Here is a 14,808-nt window from a genome sequence, read left to right on the forward strand (position 1 = left end):
AATGCGCTACTAACTTCTACTGCTGATATTTATGTGGTTGTGTTGCAAAGGTGATTTATATTTTCCATTACTGGTTTTCCGCAGAGGAACAGCGCCCTCAAGTGGGATGAGTGTGTTAGAACATGTGGTGTTTCAGTTTCCATGCTATCCTATGTGTGTGCGTTTTCTCCACATTACGGCGATCAATTCCCTCAAACTGATCAATAGTGTTAATAATCGATGTTCATTTCAGCAGCTGTTAGTTCACCGACATCAAATCAAAACACCAACATGTAGTAAAACTTTTATTCATTTTTTTCCAAGTCAAAAACAGACAGAACAAAGATACAGAGAATGAGATATTGATTTCTATACAGTGGCAATTTAAGTTAAACCTTCCTTTGCCCAGACACATGAAGTCTTTCATCAGCTTGAAACCCTGTCTCAGACGAACACTAACCGCACACACGGTTCACACACGCGGATTCAGACTCACTCAATCAACCTGGGAGTCCCGACGTGCTCAACCGACATGGACGGGCGCAGTTAAGACGAGCAGGATTGGATGGGGGGAATAGTGGACAAATGACATCGCTGCCTGGGACTTGTGGAAAGTGTTGATGTCCACCATAACATCTCCTTCAAGTGAAGTGACCAAATCCGGTTTGTCTGAAAGGCTCAAATCTTGTTCAGACGTTCCGAGATCTTGTACGGGATCTCTTCAGGGACTCCCAGTCACATCACACACTCCCCTCCCTCCCCACGATTCCCCCAGTCACAGGTACATACTGGTAGAAAAAAAAAAAAGAACACTGAATTGAGAAATGAGGATCACTTGTGGATGAAGAGGGGAGAGGGAGGAGACCCAGCTAGTCCAACAAATTCAGGAATAGTGTCAAGATGTCATCAAATGGAACGAGGAGGGGAAGGAAAAACTATTCCAATCAGGCAAACACATCTTCCCCCTTAAAATAGTCAACTAGGCCTAAGTCGTGTGAGAGAGCACCTTAAATAGTTAAATCTGTCCACACTAATGTAGTGGGTAAGGAGAGGCCAAAAGTTATGCTTCTTTGGACCATCTCTGATTAAAAGAAAATATGTTCCACTCTGATGTGAAAAAGGATAAACTGGCCAACAGGAGGACAGAGGTGGTGCGGCCCTCTGGCTTTCAGGAACACGACTGAAATCACTGCTGAGCACTAAACCTTTTCTATGCACAACTACGAGTGAAAAGAGCAGGCAGTCTCGCATCAAGGGCGTGTAGAGCACAAAAAACTAAACACTCCCCTCCGTCCCCGGCCCCTTCATCCACAGTACATGAACACAAAGCGAACCTCCTGCAAACAGGTGCACAACGTCACCAAAAAGCAAACGAGAGTGGGGAAAAAAAACAACTTAAGTTTGCTTCTATTTGTATTCACACTGATTAAATGTTAAGTTTCTCTCCTTAAATAAATCGAATAGCGAGTCCAAATGAAGTGAAAAGGCGTGTACATGGCGACTATCGGAAATGAGTCATCAAGGATTAATAAGAAGTGGCGGGGATTCAAAAACTTCAACCTAAAGTTTGGTTAAAACGTATTAACAGTTGCTACTTGTGCAGACAGTGACAAAAGCAGCCATAACAAACTATTATCCCTCATCCACACGTGCCACATCTCCTCCTAGAATCACAATTCAAACATAGAATAATCATTCTGACAGCATTTTCTCATTATAAATCTTTAAATTCCCAGTCGCACAGGAAAAAATATGATCTGGAAAAGTAATTTTTTTTTTTTTTTGCTTTTGTTGCACAAGTCTCCAAAATGGTCGAGGACAAAGAGGATGCTGGTGGGTGTTTCGTGACATCTTTCAGGTTTGTCTTTGGGGGGGGGGGGCGGCGAGGGGAGGGCGGTGGGTACATACGCGTTCAGTATGTAGTGACGACGGGCAGAGTGGGAACTCCCTGCACGCCAGTTTCTCTCTCCGGTCCCCTCAACATCGTCCTTCTTCTACGCTCGCGAAGAAACAATCAACTGGACAAACTAAAACAACTAAGCTCTGTCTTCAGCCACGGAATTCTCCCCCCAAAAATAGGCAACAAACTATTTTGACAAAAGCAACAAAAGGTCTTTCAGTTACACCTCAGTGAATTATGCAGTAAATGAAGTTTTTCCTTTGTGACCTTATGAACTTTAGTGATCAACACAATCGACTTTGCTTTTCTAAAGGCTTTTGGCAACGTGGTAGCTTTCCAAAACAGCTATACAGTAACTCCAACGCTCAGATTCAGCATGGGAGAGAGAGAGAGAGAGAGAGAGAGAGAGAGAGAGAGAGACTGGATGCAGTAAAGTATAAAATAAACTGGGACATTTTAAATGCCCTGATGATTTCACCACATCTTCCTCTCCTTCTTGTTCCTCTCAGGTCTACACTACGAACACCCCGTGTGAAAATTAAAAAACTACTGTGAATTCCAAAAGGCAGCCTTTTTCCTTCAGGCTAAACAGTTCAAGTCTTTCACTTATAATAGTATTAACTATATATTTTTTTGGGGGGGGGGGAAGGTGAAGGGGGACACACTCCCTCAGATGGTCAAGACTGGGGTTACAAAGGTCCCAACGCAAGGATTTCCCCATAAGAGAAAAAGTAAAAATAAATCACAAGTGGAACGCCTGTGGCTTTGCTTAGCTGCCACGGGAAGCAAAACCACCTCCAGCTGGTTAAAGCTGCGGTCCTTCAGTTGTCCAACATGCGGGCAGGGGGAGAGCAGTGGTGCCTCCTCCTCTTCCACCTCAGCTACCTCCCCTTCTTCTCCGCAGCGCATCAGTTGTTCTCCTCGTCGCTGTCATCTGGGCTGATAGCCGGGCTGTATGTGGGCGAGGTGGGGCTGTACCCGGGGGAGGTGGGGCTGTAAGTGGAGCCTTTAGGACTGGTGGGCGAGTAGGTGGGGGATGTAGGCGAATACTTGGGCGAGGTGGGGGAGTAAGTGGGGGAGGTGGGCGAGTATTTGGGGCTGGTGGGGGTGTAGGTAGGAGAGGTGGGAGAGTAGGTGGGCGAGGTGGGGCTGTATTTGGGAGTCGTCGGGGAGTAGGTGGGAGAGGTGGGGGAATACTTGGGTGACGTAGGGGAGTACTTTGGCGACGTGGGCGAGTATTTGGGAGAGGTGGGGGTGTACTCTGGAGAGCTGGGGCTGTACGAGGGTGAGGTGGGGGTATATTTGGGAGAGGTGGGGGAATAGGAGGGGGAGCTGGGGCTGTAGGAAGGCGAGCTGGGCGTGTAAGTGGGCGACTGCGGGGTGTAACGTGGACTGGAGGGGGAGTAGGAAGGAGAGGTAGGGGAGTAAGAAGGAGAAGTCGGGGAGTAGTTGGGGCTCGTCGGGGTGTAGTTCGGCGAGGTCGGGGAGTAAGACGGCGATGTGGGGGAGTAGGAGGGGGAGGTGGGAGAGTAGCTGGGCGAGGTGGGCGTGTAATTCGGCGAAGTGGGGCTGTAGCTCGGGCTCGTGGGCGAGTAGGAAGGGGACGTGGGGGAGTAGGACGGAGAGGTTGGAGAGTAGGATGGGGAGGTTGGAGAGTAGGAGGGCGAGGTGGGGGAGTAAGACGGGGAGGTGGGTGAGTAGCTGGGCGACGTCGGACTGTAGCTCGGCGACGTCGGGCTGTAGCTGGGCGAGGTGGGGGAGTAGGAGGGCGAGGTGGGAGAGTAAGACGGGGAGGTGGGGGAGTAAGATGGAGATGTCGGGGAGTAAGATGGAGAAGTCGGGGAGTAGGAGGGGGAGGTCGGGGAGTAACTGGGCGAAGTGGGAGAGTAGGAGGGAGACGTGGGGCTGTAGTTGGGGCTGGTAGGGGAGTAAGAGGGGGATGTGGGGGAGTATGAGGGCGATGTTGGGGAGTAGCCCGGGCTCTGTGGGGTGTAGCCACCGGGGGAACGAGGCTCGTAGGCTGGGGAGGTGGGCGAGTAGTTGGGCGACATGGCTCCACCTGAGGAGTGAAACGGGCAAATGTTAAAGCCGAGAAAATCTCCAACAAGTCACCGGCCAGGAGAAACGTTTTGTGCTCCATCTCACCTGGAGAGGGGATGTAGGGGCTGGCAGGACCTGGAGACCCAGGAGATCCAGGCGTGGGGGACCAGGCGGGGGAGTAACCTGGAGAGAAGCCGCTCGCATCCGATGCTGCACTGGGGGAGAAACCTGCTGCCCCTGGGGTCATGCCGCTTCCTGCAGGAAAAACAAAAACAAACCTCAATGAAGCGGGAAAATATGGTCAAAGAAATTTCAAAAGGTTGTGATTGCACTGCTGGTGGCCTCGAGGAACTCTCAGCATGAACTCACCAACACTGGGGGACCACGCGCCGTATGCTGGAGTGGCGCCGGTGTTCCATGGGGTCATGGCAGGCGACATGCCGCTCAAAGGACTAGGAGCTGAGCCAAAGAACATTCCAGTGGCTGCAAATAACATGGACAGCAACCGACATCATTACTCTGATGAAACGTCCTAATTATACTACTCTCTAAATTACAGATGGCAGTGGATCTACTTCTGTCTACCAATTAGTTGCCCACTTACGTCCAGCCACACTGATGCCCGGTATGTTGGTCGGGATCTCCATGCCGTATTTACACTTCTCGGCATCCAGCAGCAGGTCAAAGCAACCTGTGCCTGCGGGGGCGAGCTGGCCCAGCATGATGTTCTCTGACACACCCTTCATGGGGTCACTTTCACCATGGGACGACGCCTCCATCAACACGTCCACCTGTAGACAGAATGCGAGAGGGTGAGACCTGTCAGAATGTGGAAAGGGCAGCAGCCCAATCTGAGGGCGTCGCCTGAGGTCATTTGAGTAACTGATCGTTCTCTCACCGTCTCCTCAAAGGAGCACTTCATGAGCGGCCCCGTGTCTTGCCGGTTGATGCCGTGACGAGTGATGGCCATCAGGTGGCCTCGGCACGTCATGGTGTCACAAAGCAGGGCCAAGTGGCGGTAGTTGACATAGGAGCCGTCAAAGGAGATGACGTGGTACAGCTCCCTCTCCAGAGCCTTGCGCACAGCTTCAATTCCCAGCACCTACACCACGCAAGAGGAGGAAGAACCGTGTGATATTTTGTCAAGCACATCAGAAGCGTGCTCGTCTACTCTGCACGGGCAATTTTCTTTACCGTGAAGATCTCCACAATGTCGTTGGATGTGGTCCGGACGGGGTCGACGTCCTTCTCACTGAGGACCCTCATCAGGCTCACTCCATCCGTCTCAAGGATCCACTCCTGCAGCGCCTTGAACTCACCCTCTTCTGTGATGATGATCTTTTTCTTATTGTCCGTCTGCGGCAAGTGCATGTACACCTGCAGGAGGAGTTTGATCACCGACTTGTACTGTACGTGTGTGAGGTTTAACTACTGCAGGTGAATAAGAATCGACCGAGTACAAGCTGATTTTTTACCTTGCTGATCTGCTCTATGCCTTGTAGCGTCATGTCTGTCAGCATGTTGGACTCGATGCACCTCAGGAACACGTCGTCATCCATTTTATCCACCACCTCCTCATCCTAAACAAAGACAAATGGAGTCATTATGTTGATGAAAATCCTCTGTGGAGTGTGATAAGTGTTTAAGTCAGGATGTTACTGCTCACCTCTTGGAACTTGTTCTCATCACTGTTCATGATCCTGATCCGCAGAACAAGTTTCTCAGCGTTGTCGTCGTTGAAGATGCAGTTCAGATCGTCTCCGAAACCTTGGCGAGTGAACAAAGGCAGAGTTACGGAAGGGCACAGTTTGTGGCAAAGCTCCGAATGAGCAATTATGTATCGCCGACGCACCTGCATTGATCTTCTCTGCAATCTGCTCCATAGTCAGCTTGCGATCAGTCATGTGCTTGCGGTCGAGCTCGATACGCAGCAGCCAAGGGGAAATGCGCGTCACATCAAAGTCTGGCATCTCGTAGTACGCGTTCACCCACTCCTGGTCTTCTGCCACCACTGTGTTTTGGGGGTTGGGGTCGTAGTAGATGGCAGTGTTGGCCGTCACCTGAGATAAAGGGTTTGCTTTAATTCACCGTTTCAGTTATCTCTTTAAGAGCTTCATAGACTTGTGCAGAGCGCTCTTTCATTCACCTTGCGTAGTGTGGTGTGCTCCAGTCGACAGAGGATGTCCTTGGCTCTCTCAGCGTCGCGTGCTGCCTGGCCCAGCAGGAAAACGGTCAGCGATGGCGTCTTGGGCCTCTTGGAGATGTTGATCAACTCCTTGAGACGAGGCACACCCAGGGTTACGTTCTTGGCCGAGACACCGGCGTAGTGGAAAGTGTTGAGCGTCATCTGGGTGGCGGGCTCTCCCAGTGACTGAGCGGCGAGAGCACCCACCATTTCACCCGGGTGAGCCTGGAAAGGACGAGAAAAACACGGGATCAGTGGGAAAGCGTGGGATTCCCTGCTGGATGAGGTTAATGACGTTTTCACCAACACTTACGATGGACTGGTTGAATTTGGTCTCAATCTCTCCTAGCAGCCAGTCGAAAGCCTCTGTGGAAAGGCGAAACTCCTCCGTCATGCGCTTGGAGCACAGCGTGGAGCGCAGGTGGATGTTGAAGAGCAGGGTGGCGTTCTGCTGCGCCTGCTTACTCAGCGGGTCTTCGCCATTCACAATCACCAGCTTCTTGCTAAGGTCTTGAACACCTAAAAGACAGAAGTAGCAAAATATTGAGGGTTACACATTGTGTTCACGCAGAGAAATGACTTAAGCCTCGTGATGTAGTTTTACTTAAGCGTACAGCGCGGAAAACCTGATCAGCCTCTTCTTCTTCTTCTTAATTATTCCCTCTAGGACAGTTTTACTAGCACCGAGATTGTGTCATTATGTAACTGGCATGGATCCACCAGGCGGCTTTATTTAGCTGTAGGTAGCATCTGAGGCCGAATCACAACCTTGTAGTTCTACGGCGAGCCATTTGTCAACATCGCATGACTAAAAATATGGTAGAACCGAGCAGTACGTTCACTTTTACTCATTGGTTACAATTTATGCTTCCTCCAAAATTGGCTGCCAAGTGCGTAATCTTTCATCGTCATCATCATCATCATCTTTGTTCATTGAGGTTTGTCGTGTCTCAGCTTACCCTCAACCACTCTCAGAGGATTGAGATCTGTGGGGATGCGAGCGTTGATTCGGAAGATCTTCTGGGCGTTCCAGATCATTCTTGCCAGATTGCACGGCAGCACAACCTACGGAGGAATGTATGGATGTTTGACAATTAATCAACCAAACAGAAGAATACCAGCACCTGAGCACTTCTTGTATTTTGTAATGTGAGAACAAAGACGTGCGCTCACACACCTTACTGTCTCCAGTGGGGAAAATGGCTCGGAGGACCTCCCTGTCCTCCTTCATCTTTTCAAACTCCCTCTCCAATGCACTCTGCACGTGGGCGTTGGTCAGAACATCTTTGACCACGTCTTCCTGCAGCGTGCGCCTCAGTGCTCGGTCATTGGTGCAATCGAACCTAAACCTGGACGGGTTAGTGGAGAGGAGAGGTGAGCCTTTGATTACAGACTGAGGCAATAGCTTTGCCAAATACCTCTGATGAGGTGCATGTGCACATCTTACTTCTTTTCAAAGGCCTTGTTGGAGGGTTTAAGAGTTGCCAGGTTCTGGAACTCCACATTCTCTCCTGCCAGTCCATCTTCACCGTACCGCAACTGTACCACCTGGTTGATGGAGTTACGCACTGTGCCATCGTACTTCACCATCACCGACTCCATGGACTTGATCAGACGTCGCTGGATGTAACCTGGTGAGAGGGGACACATTTTTGATTCCTTTCCTTCTTCTGTTGGTCCCTTTCCTGCCAGATTCCCATCTCAACTTACCAGTCTCAGCAGTCTTGACGGCTGTGTCGATAAGTCCCTCTCTGCCTCCCATGGCGTGGAAGAAGAACTCTGTCGGCGTCAAGCCGGCCAGGTACGAATTCTCCACAAAGCCTCTACTCTCAGGACCGTAATCATCCTTGATGAAGTGTGGCAGTGTGCGATGTTTGAAGCCAAAGGGAATCCGTTTACCCTCAACGTTCTGTTGCCCCACCACAGCAATAACCTGAATTAGGAGCAGGGATGAGATGTTAACGTTACAGGGCCGATTCTAGGTGGCGTCATTCTCTTAAACTTTTTAGTAGATGAGCAGAAAATGCCCTTTGGCCTGTATTCCAGCCACCTCTTACCTGTGAGATGTTAATCTTTGAGCCCTTAGAACCGGCCACCACCATGGACTTGAAGTTGTTGTACTCTGACAGAGATTTCTGAGCGGACGAACCCGTTTTGTCACGGGCATCGTTGAGGATACGGTTGACCTGGTTCTCAAAGGTCTGCCTCAGTGTGTTACCAGGGGTCGGCTCCAGTTCGTTGTTGTGGGCTTTCTCAATGACTTCTATCACATCCTGTTTGGCTTTCTTGATGGTATTCTGAATGTCAAGGTATGTCTTGGCATCAGCAATGGAGTCACCGATACCGATGGAATGACCTGAACGAAAAGCAAATGTAAAATGAGCATTTAACTCAACTGAAATGTGGTGAATAGACTTCAGCTTGCAGCTTTACAGTTAAGCACACCTCAACGTCGCACCCCAGTTACATTCATTTCCCCGATTCCTCACCCTCAATGAGCAGCCAGTTGTTGACCACAGTCTGAATGTTAGAGTAGAAGAGTCTGGTGATGTCATGGCCCATTTCCAGGTAGGAGATGTGGACCAGAGAGCCAGCTGAGGTTCCCAGAGACTTCTTACACAGGATCCCCATGATCAGCTCCCCATTCTCCACGATGACCTATATTTTATAAAAATGGAATGTTATTAGACATTTGATTTAAATGTCAAATATATACAGTGCCTTTACAGCAGCGATGACAAACATCCCATTCCAGAATTCCATTTCTCTCAGATTGTCTTGTTAATATCGAGTGACTGTTGTACCTTTGTGTCCCCAGGTGAGATGTGTTTGTAAGGCCCGCTGTCCTCCTCGTCCGGGTGGGTGCTGTGTGTGCGGATGACATTGATGTGTCCAGGAATGATGAGACTGAAGACCTGCTTGCCTGTCCACAGAGGACGCGGCTTGAGAATGGCAGGCTGAGGCATTTTGCCATCCCACGTGGATAGGAACATGAGAAGGTTCATCACCTCACCCTGTGGTAAGGAGGAGGAGGAATGAGTGTAGAGGAATTGAGTATTGCATTTGTGTTTTCATACTGCACTGTATAAAGTTCAATTTAAAGTGAAAAATCTGAGATGGCCATTACTCACCCTCTCTAAGAAGACATCTCTTTTGGTAAATTTGCGCACAGCTGTGAGGGTGTCCTGCACAATTCCCATAACGGGTCTGTTGGACTGTGGTGTGACGATCATACGCGGCACCATGGCGAGCTCCTGGATCTCTGCCCTCGTCTCGAGGGACTGAGGCAGGTGGAGGTTCATCTCATCCCCATCAAAGTCAGCATTGTATGGGGTGGTCACACTGGAGGGAGAGGGTTGATGTTAAATCAACACTACTGATCAATAACAATCCCTCACTGCAGTTTGGAACTGACTGACAATCAGTATAGAACTTGCACAGTTGTGATACAATATTTTTCCGTTTTTCAAACATGATTGTGATGAAAATTTGTCAAATAAGATTCGTGAAAGAGCAATTGACAAAGATGAACAATTCCCATTAAATCATGGCAATACTTATTACCTGACTGTTACGTCACGTTCTGATTTGCTTACTGCTGCTAGAGCTTTAGTAAGCTTAAGGAAATTCCACTGGAATTCTAGGTACTTCCCTGATGCCACCAACCCATGGCTAGGTACACACTGTTAAGTACACACCCATGCACACTGAGAGGAGCACCCTCTGAATAATTACACTTTGCCTGTTTGAGGAAAGCATCAAGGTCTGGTTTTAATCTGATACCTGAGGTTGAGTCGGAATGTGGACCAGGGAAGAATCCGAACCCTGTGCCCCATCATGGACATTTTATGTAGTGTGGGCTGTCGGTTGAAGATGACGATGTCACCATCACACATGTGTCTTTCCACCTAAATGAAGACAGAACAGGAACTCAGAAAAACATCATCTTCCATTCACATTCTTGGTAACATGTGTGGTTCTATAGGCAGTTGTCATGACTGTAATCTTACCTTGTATCCAATCTGCAGATGGAGATCGCTGGGTTTCGGGTGGAACCGCAGGTCAATTCTGTCTCCATTGTCCCGGATGATGTATTTGGCTCCAGGGTACTGGCTGTTGCCTCTTCGCACGAGCTCTTGTAATCTAGTGAAGTAATTTGAGTGGTGAAAACTCCATTAATGTCTCCCAGTACTATAATTTGGTAACACACATAAAAAACAAAACAGCTCATTTTACGTAAATTAAATGGAAAAGCTCCCTATAACGTTTCTGGCAAGTTTGGGGGCGATTGGCGAAACGGCGCTCGTTGACTTGACGTACACAAACGCAACTGTGTTCATTCGGAGATGTCATCACCATACGGTATAGAAATCAAGAACGTAACAGATCTAATGACAATACAAATGATGTCACAGTTGACACAAACACACACTACTTTGAAAACTATAAATGTCAGTTGTAAATGACAGCGTGAATGATGTCACAGTTAGAACACATGCATCAATTTGAGAACTTTTCTATAGAAGACTAGGCAACCGCCATCGCCAGCAAGTGTGTGAACGAATGAACGAAACTCCTCCAGGTAACAATCACGGCCCAACGTTAATGGCACTTCTGTACAACACGAGGCTGGGGTTAGTGGTGAATACCAGGGATGAGATGTTACAGGAGAGATAAAAAAAAAAAACTGGAGCATGTGTGTTAGATGTTTCTGTGGAAATGCGCACTGAGCACCTTTCCTACAACCGTCTCCATGACTGCCACTAGTACAAGAAGCCGCCACGAGAAAGTCTCCCGTGGGTAGCGGAGGCAATTCTGAGGCTTTAAAGCGTCTCAACACTTCCGATAATTTGGTTTTCGAAACATTTAAAACCATTTGGCAACCTCTCCCTCAATGTTGCCATCTGCTGGCAAGACTTAGAATTGCAGCAGTTGGTTACATGTGTTGCATGCAGCGCGTCCAAAACCTGATCCTCTTAATAGTTTTCATGCAGGAACGCACACAAGCGATTATTTTTCTTGCGTACCACTTGGTTCTTTTATTTATTATTATTTTTATTGTCGGTGGGTGGTAGATTGAGGATTTGCATTAATTATTACATACATGGAGTTTATACATGTGATGCTCTGCGCATCAGGAGGTGTATGCAGTTTTATGCCTCACCATGTCATAGCCAATATGTTTATTATACTTATTGTATGAGATGTGTGTATTTTAATTTCCTGTCATTTGTATTTACTTATTTGCCACCTAACATTTTGTATTGTAATGTATTGCGTAATGTATTGCGTAGCCTGCATTATTGATTAATCATGTGCTTCACTGTCACACTGTTTTACATATGTAAACTACTGTCTGCAGGTTGGCGCCTTGCATGGTATGGCCCCACCATCAGTGTGGGTGTTACTGAAAGTTATTGAAAAGGGCTTTATAGATAGTGATCCATCACCCGCCTTTTTAAACCCCACATATAAACTATCACGTGATATTTGCCGTGATTTTCTGCCCCCAGATGTTTAGAGGCAGTTGATGTGATTGCGCATTGAAACGTGGCGGGTCAAATTGAAGTGTTTACCTGAAGATTCCGGTGCTTTGCTAGTCAAACTAACATGATGTCACCCAGTAAACAAATATGCAACAATGATGCCATCCAGTTTACAAAGGTGATTCCATCTAAACCAACAGAGTTACAACGATGCTTTACGCATACATTAGTATACCTAGTATATATTTGTTTACTAGATATAGTTTAAAATATCTCCTTTCCCTTTAGACGCTGTATGTATTTGGCTCTTGTGACAGAATTTAACTACACACTTAAACAAATGTAAATCAGCAAAACGTCATATTGTACCTGTCAATATTGAAGGGAGTGACGATTTCTGGGAAAGTCATATTGGCTGCAATGGACCGCGGCACGCCCACTTGGTCGATCTGCAGGTTGGGGTCAGGGGTGATGACAGTTCGAGCAGAGAAGTCGACACGCTTTCCCATCAGATTGCCTCTGACTCGCCCCTCCTTTCCCTTTAGACGCTGTTTGATGGATTTCAGGGGACGACCAGACTTTTGCATTGCCTAGGAAACAAAGCAATCGGGATTAAGTCAACACAAAACTAAGATACAATAAGGTTAAACACAAGAAACTGTAAAACCTGGGGGACATTGCTGAGTCTGAGGAATAATGGCAAACACTGTGTTGGGATTACAAGTTTCTGTTTGCTCTCCATCAGGCAAGCCGCAGTAGATGCTTACCCTCGGCAGGCCAGGCAATTCATTGTCCACCATGGTGGCTACGTGAAACTGAAGCAGCTTGACATCCTCAGCGATGACGTGAGCCGCGGCCCCGCTCTGCTCGTTTCTTCTCAGCTGGTTGTTGATCTTGACGATGTCCGCAAGCTTGTGAGTCAAGTCATCCTACAGAGAGAAGATTTGTATCACCATTGTCAGGTTAGTTCAACTGATTAAATATTAGATTTACACAGATTTTCACACATTTAGAGGTGTCATTACAGTTCCATAACACAACATTATATTCATACCTGGTTGCGAGCAGAACCCTGCATTACTACAGCAGGTCTGACAGCCAACGGCGGCACAGGCAGCACAGTTACAATCATCCATTCAGGCCGGGCAAACTTAGGGTCCATGCCCAAGATGACGTCCTCCTCATCTGAAATGCGCTTGAAGATCTCATGCACACGCTCGGGGCTCAACAGGATCTTTTTCTCCTGGGAGTCCTCGTTAACGTGCTTCCACTCGGCATACAGCTCCAAGCCAGAGCGTCGAATACGTGGCTGATAGCGACCACATCCACCATGGCCCTGGTGACACAGAAGTTAAGTGTGAGACAAATTGATAAAGGAAACGAGAGTCTGGCACTGAATGGGAGCCGTGTACTGACATGGGTGAAGTGCATGACAAAAACAAACTGATGACATCCAAACTGATGACATACCTTCTCCTTGCTAATGTCCTCTTCTGTCTCCTGCTGCTCCATTCCAAATTTGTTGTCCATCTCCTCCCCTCCTTCACAGATATTTTTCCCTTTGCACAACTCGTACACGTGTGTCAAACGCTTTCTAGGCTGTCCTTTAGATTTTCCAAGGATATCTTTGATCTTGGGATTATTCTAAAGACAATAAGATCAAACAAGAAAGCCATCAGAAAGATTGTATGTGAAATGTAAAATACAGCTGGATTATTGTTGCTATGGCGACATCAACTGAGTGCATGTGCTCACCGAATCCACCAAAAGCTTGGAGCAGAAGAAGCAGACACATCGCAGAACCTTCATGATCTTTGTGACGAAGCCGACATGGAAAACTGGCTTTGCCAGTTCTATGTGGCCGAAGTGTCCTGGGCATTCCGTCATATTGCCTGAGGGAAGAACAATGTTGAATTAAAAAAAGCTGATAGGATGGCGACGTTCAGTTTGTAATGTATACGCATATATTTTTGCTTAAAACACAATGATGCATACCTGCGCATGTTTGGCACCTTCCAGTCCGTTCTATGACCCCTTGTCTCGGGTCCATAAGGCCGCCGAGTTTAGGTCGCCCTCCTTCCGTCGTCTCGGGGTACTTGATCCCCCCCTCTGTGACAGACATCCGTTTCTAGAAGGATAACCACCATATATTTAAACACCCATCAGTTGAGAGAACACATTTTCTTAATCATCTTTATAACTATCTATCTATCTATATATACACACACACACAATATATAGATAAATGAAACGTCTATAACCCATCAATGCCTAAAATGTATCAACAGATTCTGAAAGAGTGAAAAACACAGGCAACCCTTTGTCCACATGAACTCGAGTACTTCGTTAGCTTCTCTTCTGATATTTCACCAGAAATCTTGGATTTACTATTTTCCGAATATGTAATGTTGTATTCGATATCGTTTGAGAAAAAAACATGCATAGCTCTCTTTATTTAAAGTTACCTTTTATTTATTTATTGAACGAGTTAGCCACTTTGTACAACGACAGAGGGAAAAGGGTGGTAAACGAAACATCACAGTTGGCTACAAACTACTTAAAAACGCCTCGTACAGAAAGGGCTCGGGTTACATTGCATAAATCAAAATGGGGTTTAATTCATGTGATAGCCCTGTACGTCTTGAATATGGTGTGCTTTAAAGTTTTTCGAACTTCCTGCAACATGCCGTTACTTGTTAGCTCAAGCTACGGCCAGATAGCAGTTAGCTTAGCATGGCTAGGCTAACTGCGTGCATTATCAGTTGTATACAGAATTATGTCTTTGCCACGTATAGTATACTACTAGATCAGGCAAAATATGTAAGATTTACGTGTGAGATGAATTTAAATCAATAAAAACCCCACTCCCCGAAAGAAAACCTACAAGCTCATCTGGGCTGATGATGCCGAATTGAACTCTCTTGATGAGGCGCAATGGGCATGCGCTGTCGCCGGAGGGCGGTCCGTGCATCCTGTCTATTCAAAGAGACGCGTCCTCCCTCGGCACGCCGCTTTGTGAGCAGGAACAGCCTGAAATATGCCACCAGGACTCTTCCAGACCGCCACCGGTGACCGGAAAGTCTCCGAAAGCGATATCCCAAGGACCTATGTTGTCAATTATCTCAAGAACCAAATTACTTCTAGTTTGGTCCCAAGTATTCTATCTGCCGACTACTGCCCTCCCTTTTTTAAGTCTACACTGTGGCGCGCTCTGAGCG

At 47.4% G+C, this 14,808-nt stretch overlaps 1 protein-coding gene across 1 annotated transcript; it reads right to left on the minus strand.

Moving 5' to 3' along the window:
- Positions 1–271: 271 nt before the first annotated feature.
- Positions 272–14,797, minus strand: polr2a (RNA polymerase II subunit A). Its single transcript, XM_076159764.1, has 28 exons — positions 14,475–14,797; positions 13,586–13,718; positions 13,346–13,482; positions 13,061–13,234; positions 12,645–12,926; positions 12,358–12,519; positions 11,960–12,180; positions 10,115–10,247; positions 9,888–10,012; positions 9,236–9,446; positions 8,909–9,118; positions 8,594–8,762; positions 8,162–8,460; positions 7,815–8,037; positions 7,552–7,735; positions 7,282–7,453; positions 7,064–7,169; positions 6,418–6,623; positions 6,066–6,329; positions 5,772–5,979; positions 5,586–5,686; positions 5,395–5,499; positions 5,114–5,296; positions 4,818–5,021; positions 4,524–4,710; positions 4,289–4,402; positions 4,025–4,174; positions 272–3,938 (listed from the first exon to the last, which is right to left on the minus strand). The coding sequence occupies exons 1-28, from the start codon at positions 14,559–14,561 to the stop codon at positions 2,788–2,790; spliced, it is 5,901 nt and encodes a 1,966-aa protein (XP_076015879.1). The 5' UTR covers positions 14,562–14,797; the 3' UTR covers positions 272–2,787.
- Positions 14,798–14,808: the final 11 nt, after the last annotated feature.

The sequence above is a fragment of the Genypterus blacodes genome, unplaced genomic scaffold, assembly GCF_046128005.1.
Source record: "Genypterus blacodes isolate CSIRO-AG114 ecotype Tasmania unplaced genomic scaffold, CSIRO-AGI_Gbla_v1 ptg000011l_1, whole genome shotgun sequence".
Taxonomy (NCBI): Eukaryota; Metazoa; Chordata; class Actinopteri; order Ophidiiformes; family Ophidiidae; genus Genypterus; species Genypterus blacodes.

Coding starts and splice junctions, on each gene's coding strand:
- polr2a (XM_076159764.1), bottom strand. CDS start 14,561: ATGCACGGACCGCCCTCCGGCGACAGCGCATGCCCATTGCGCCTCATC. Junction 10,248..11,959: donor ACTCCCTTCAATATTGACAG/GTACAATATGAC, acceptor TTACTTCACTAG/ATTACAAGAGCTCGTGCGAA. Junction 6,330..6,417: donor CCAAATTCAACCAGTCCATC/GTAAGTGTTGGT, acceptor CGTCCTTTCCAG/GCTCACCCGGGTGAAATGGT.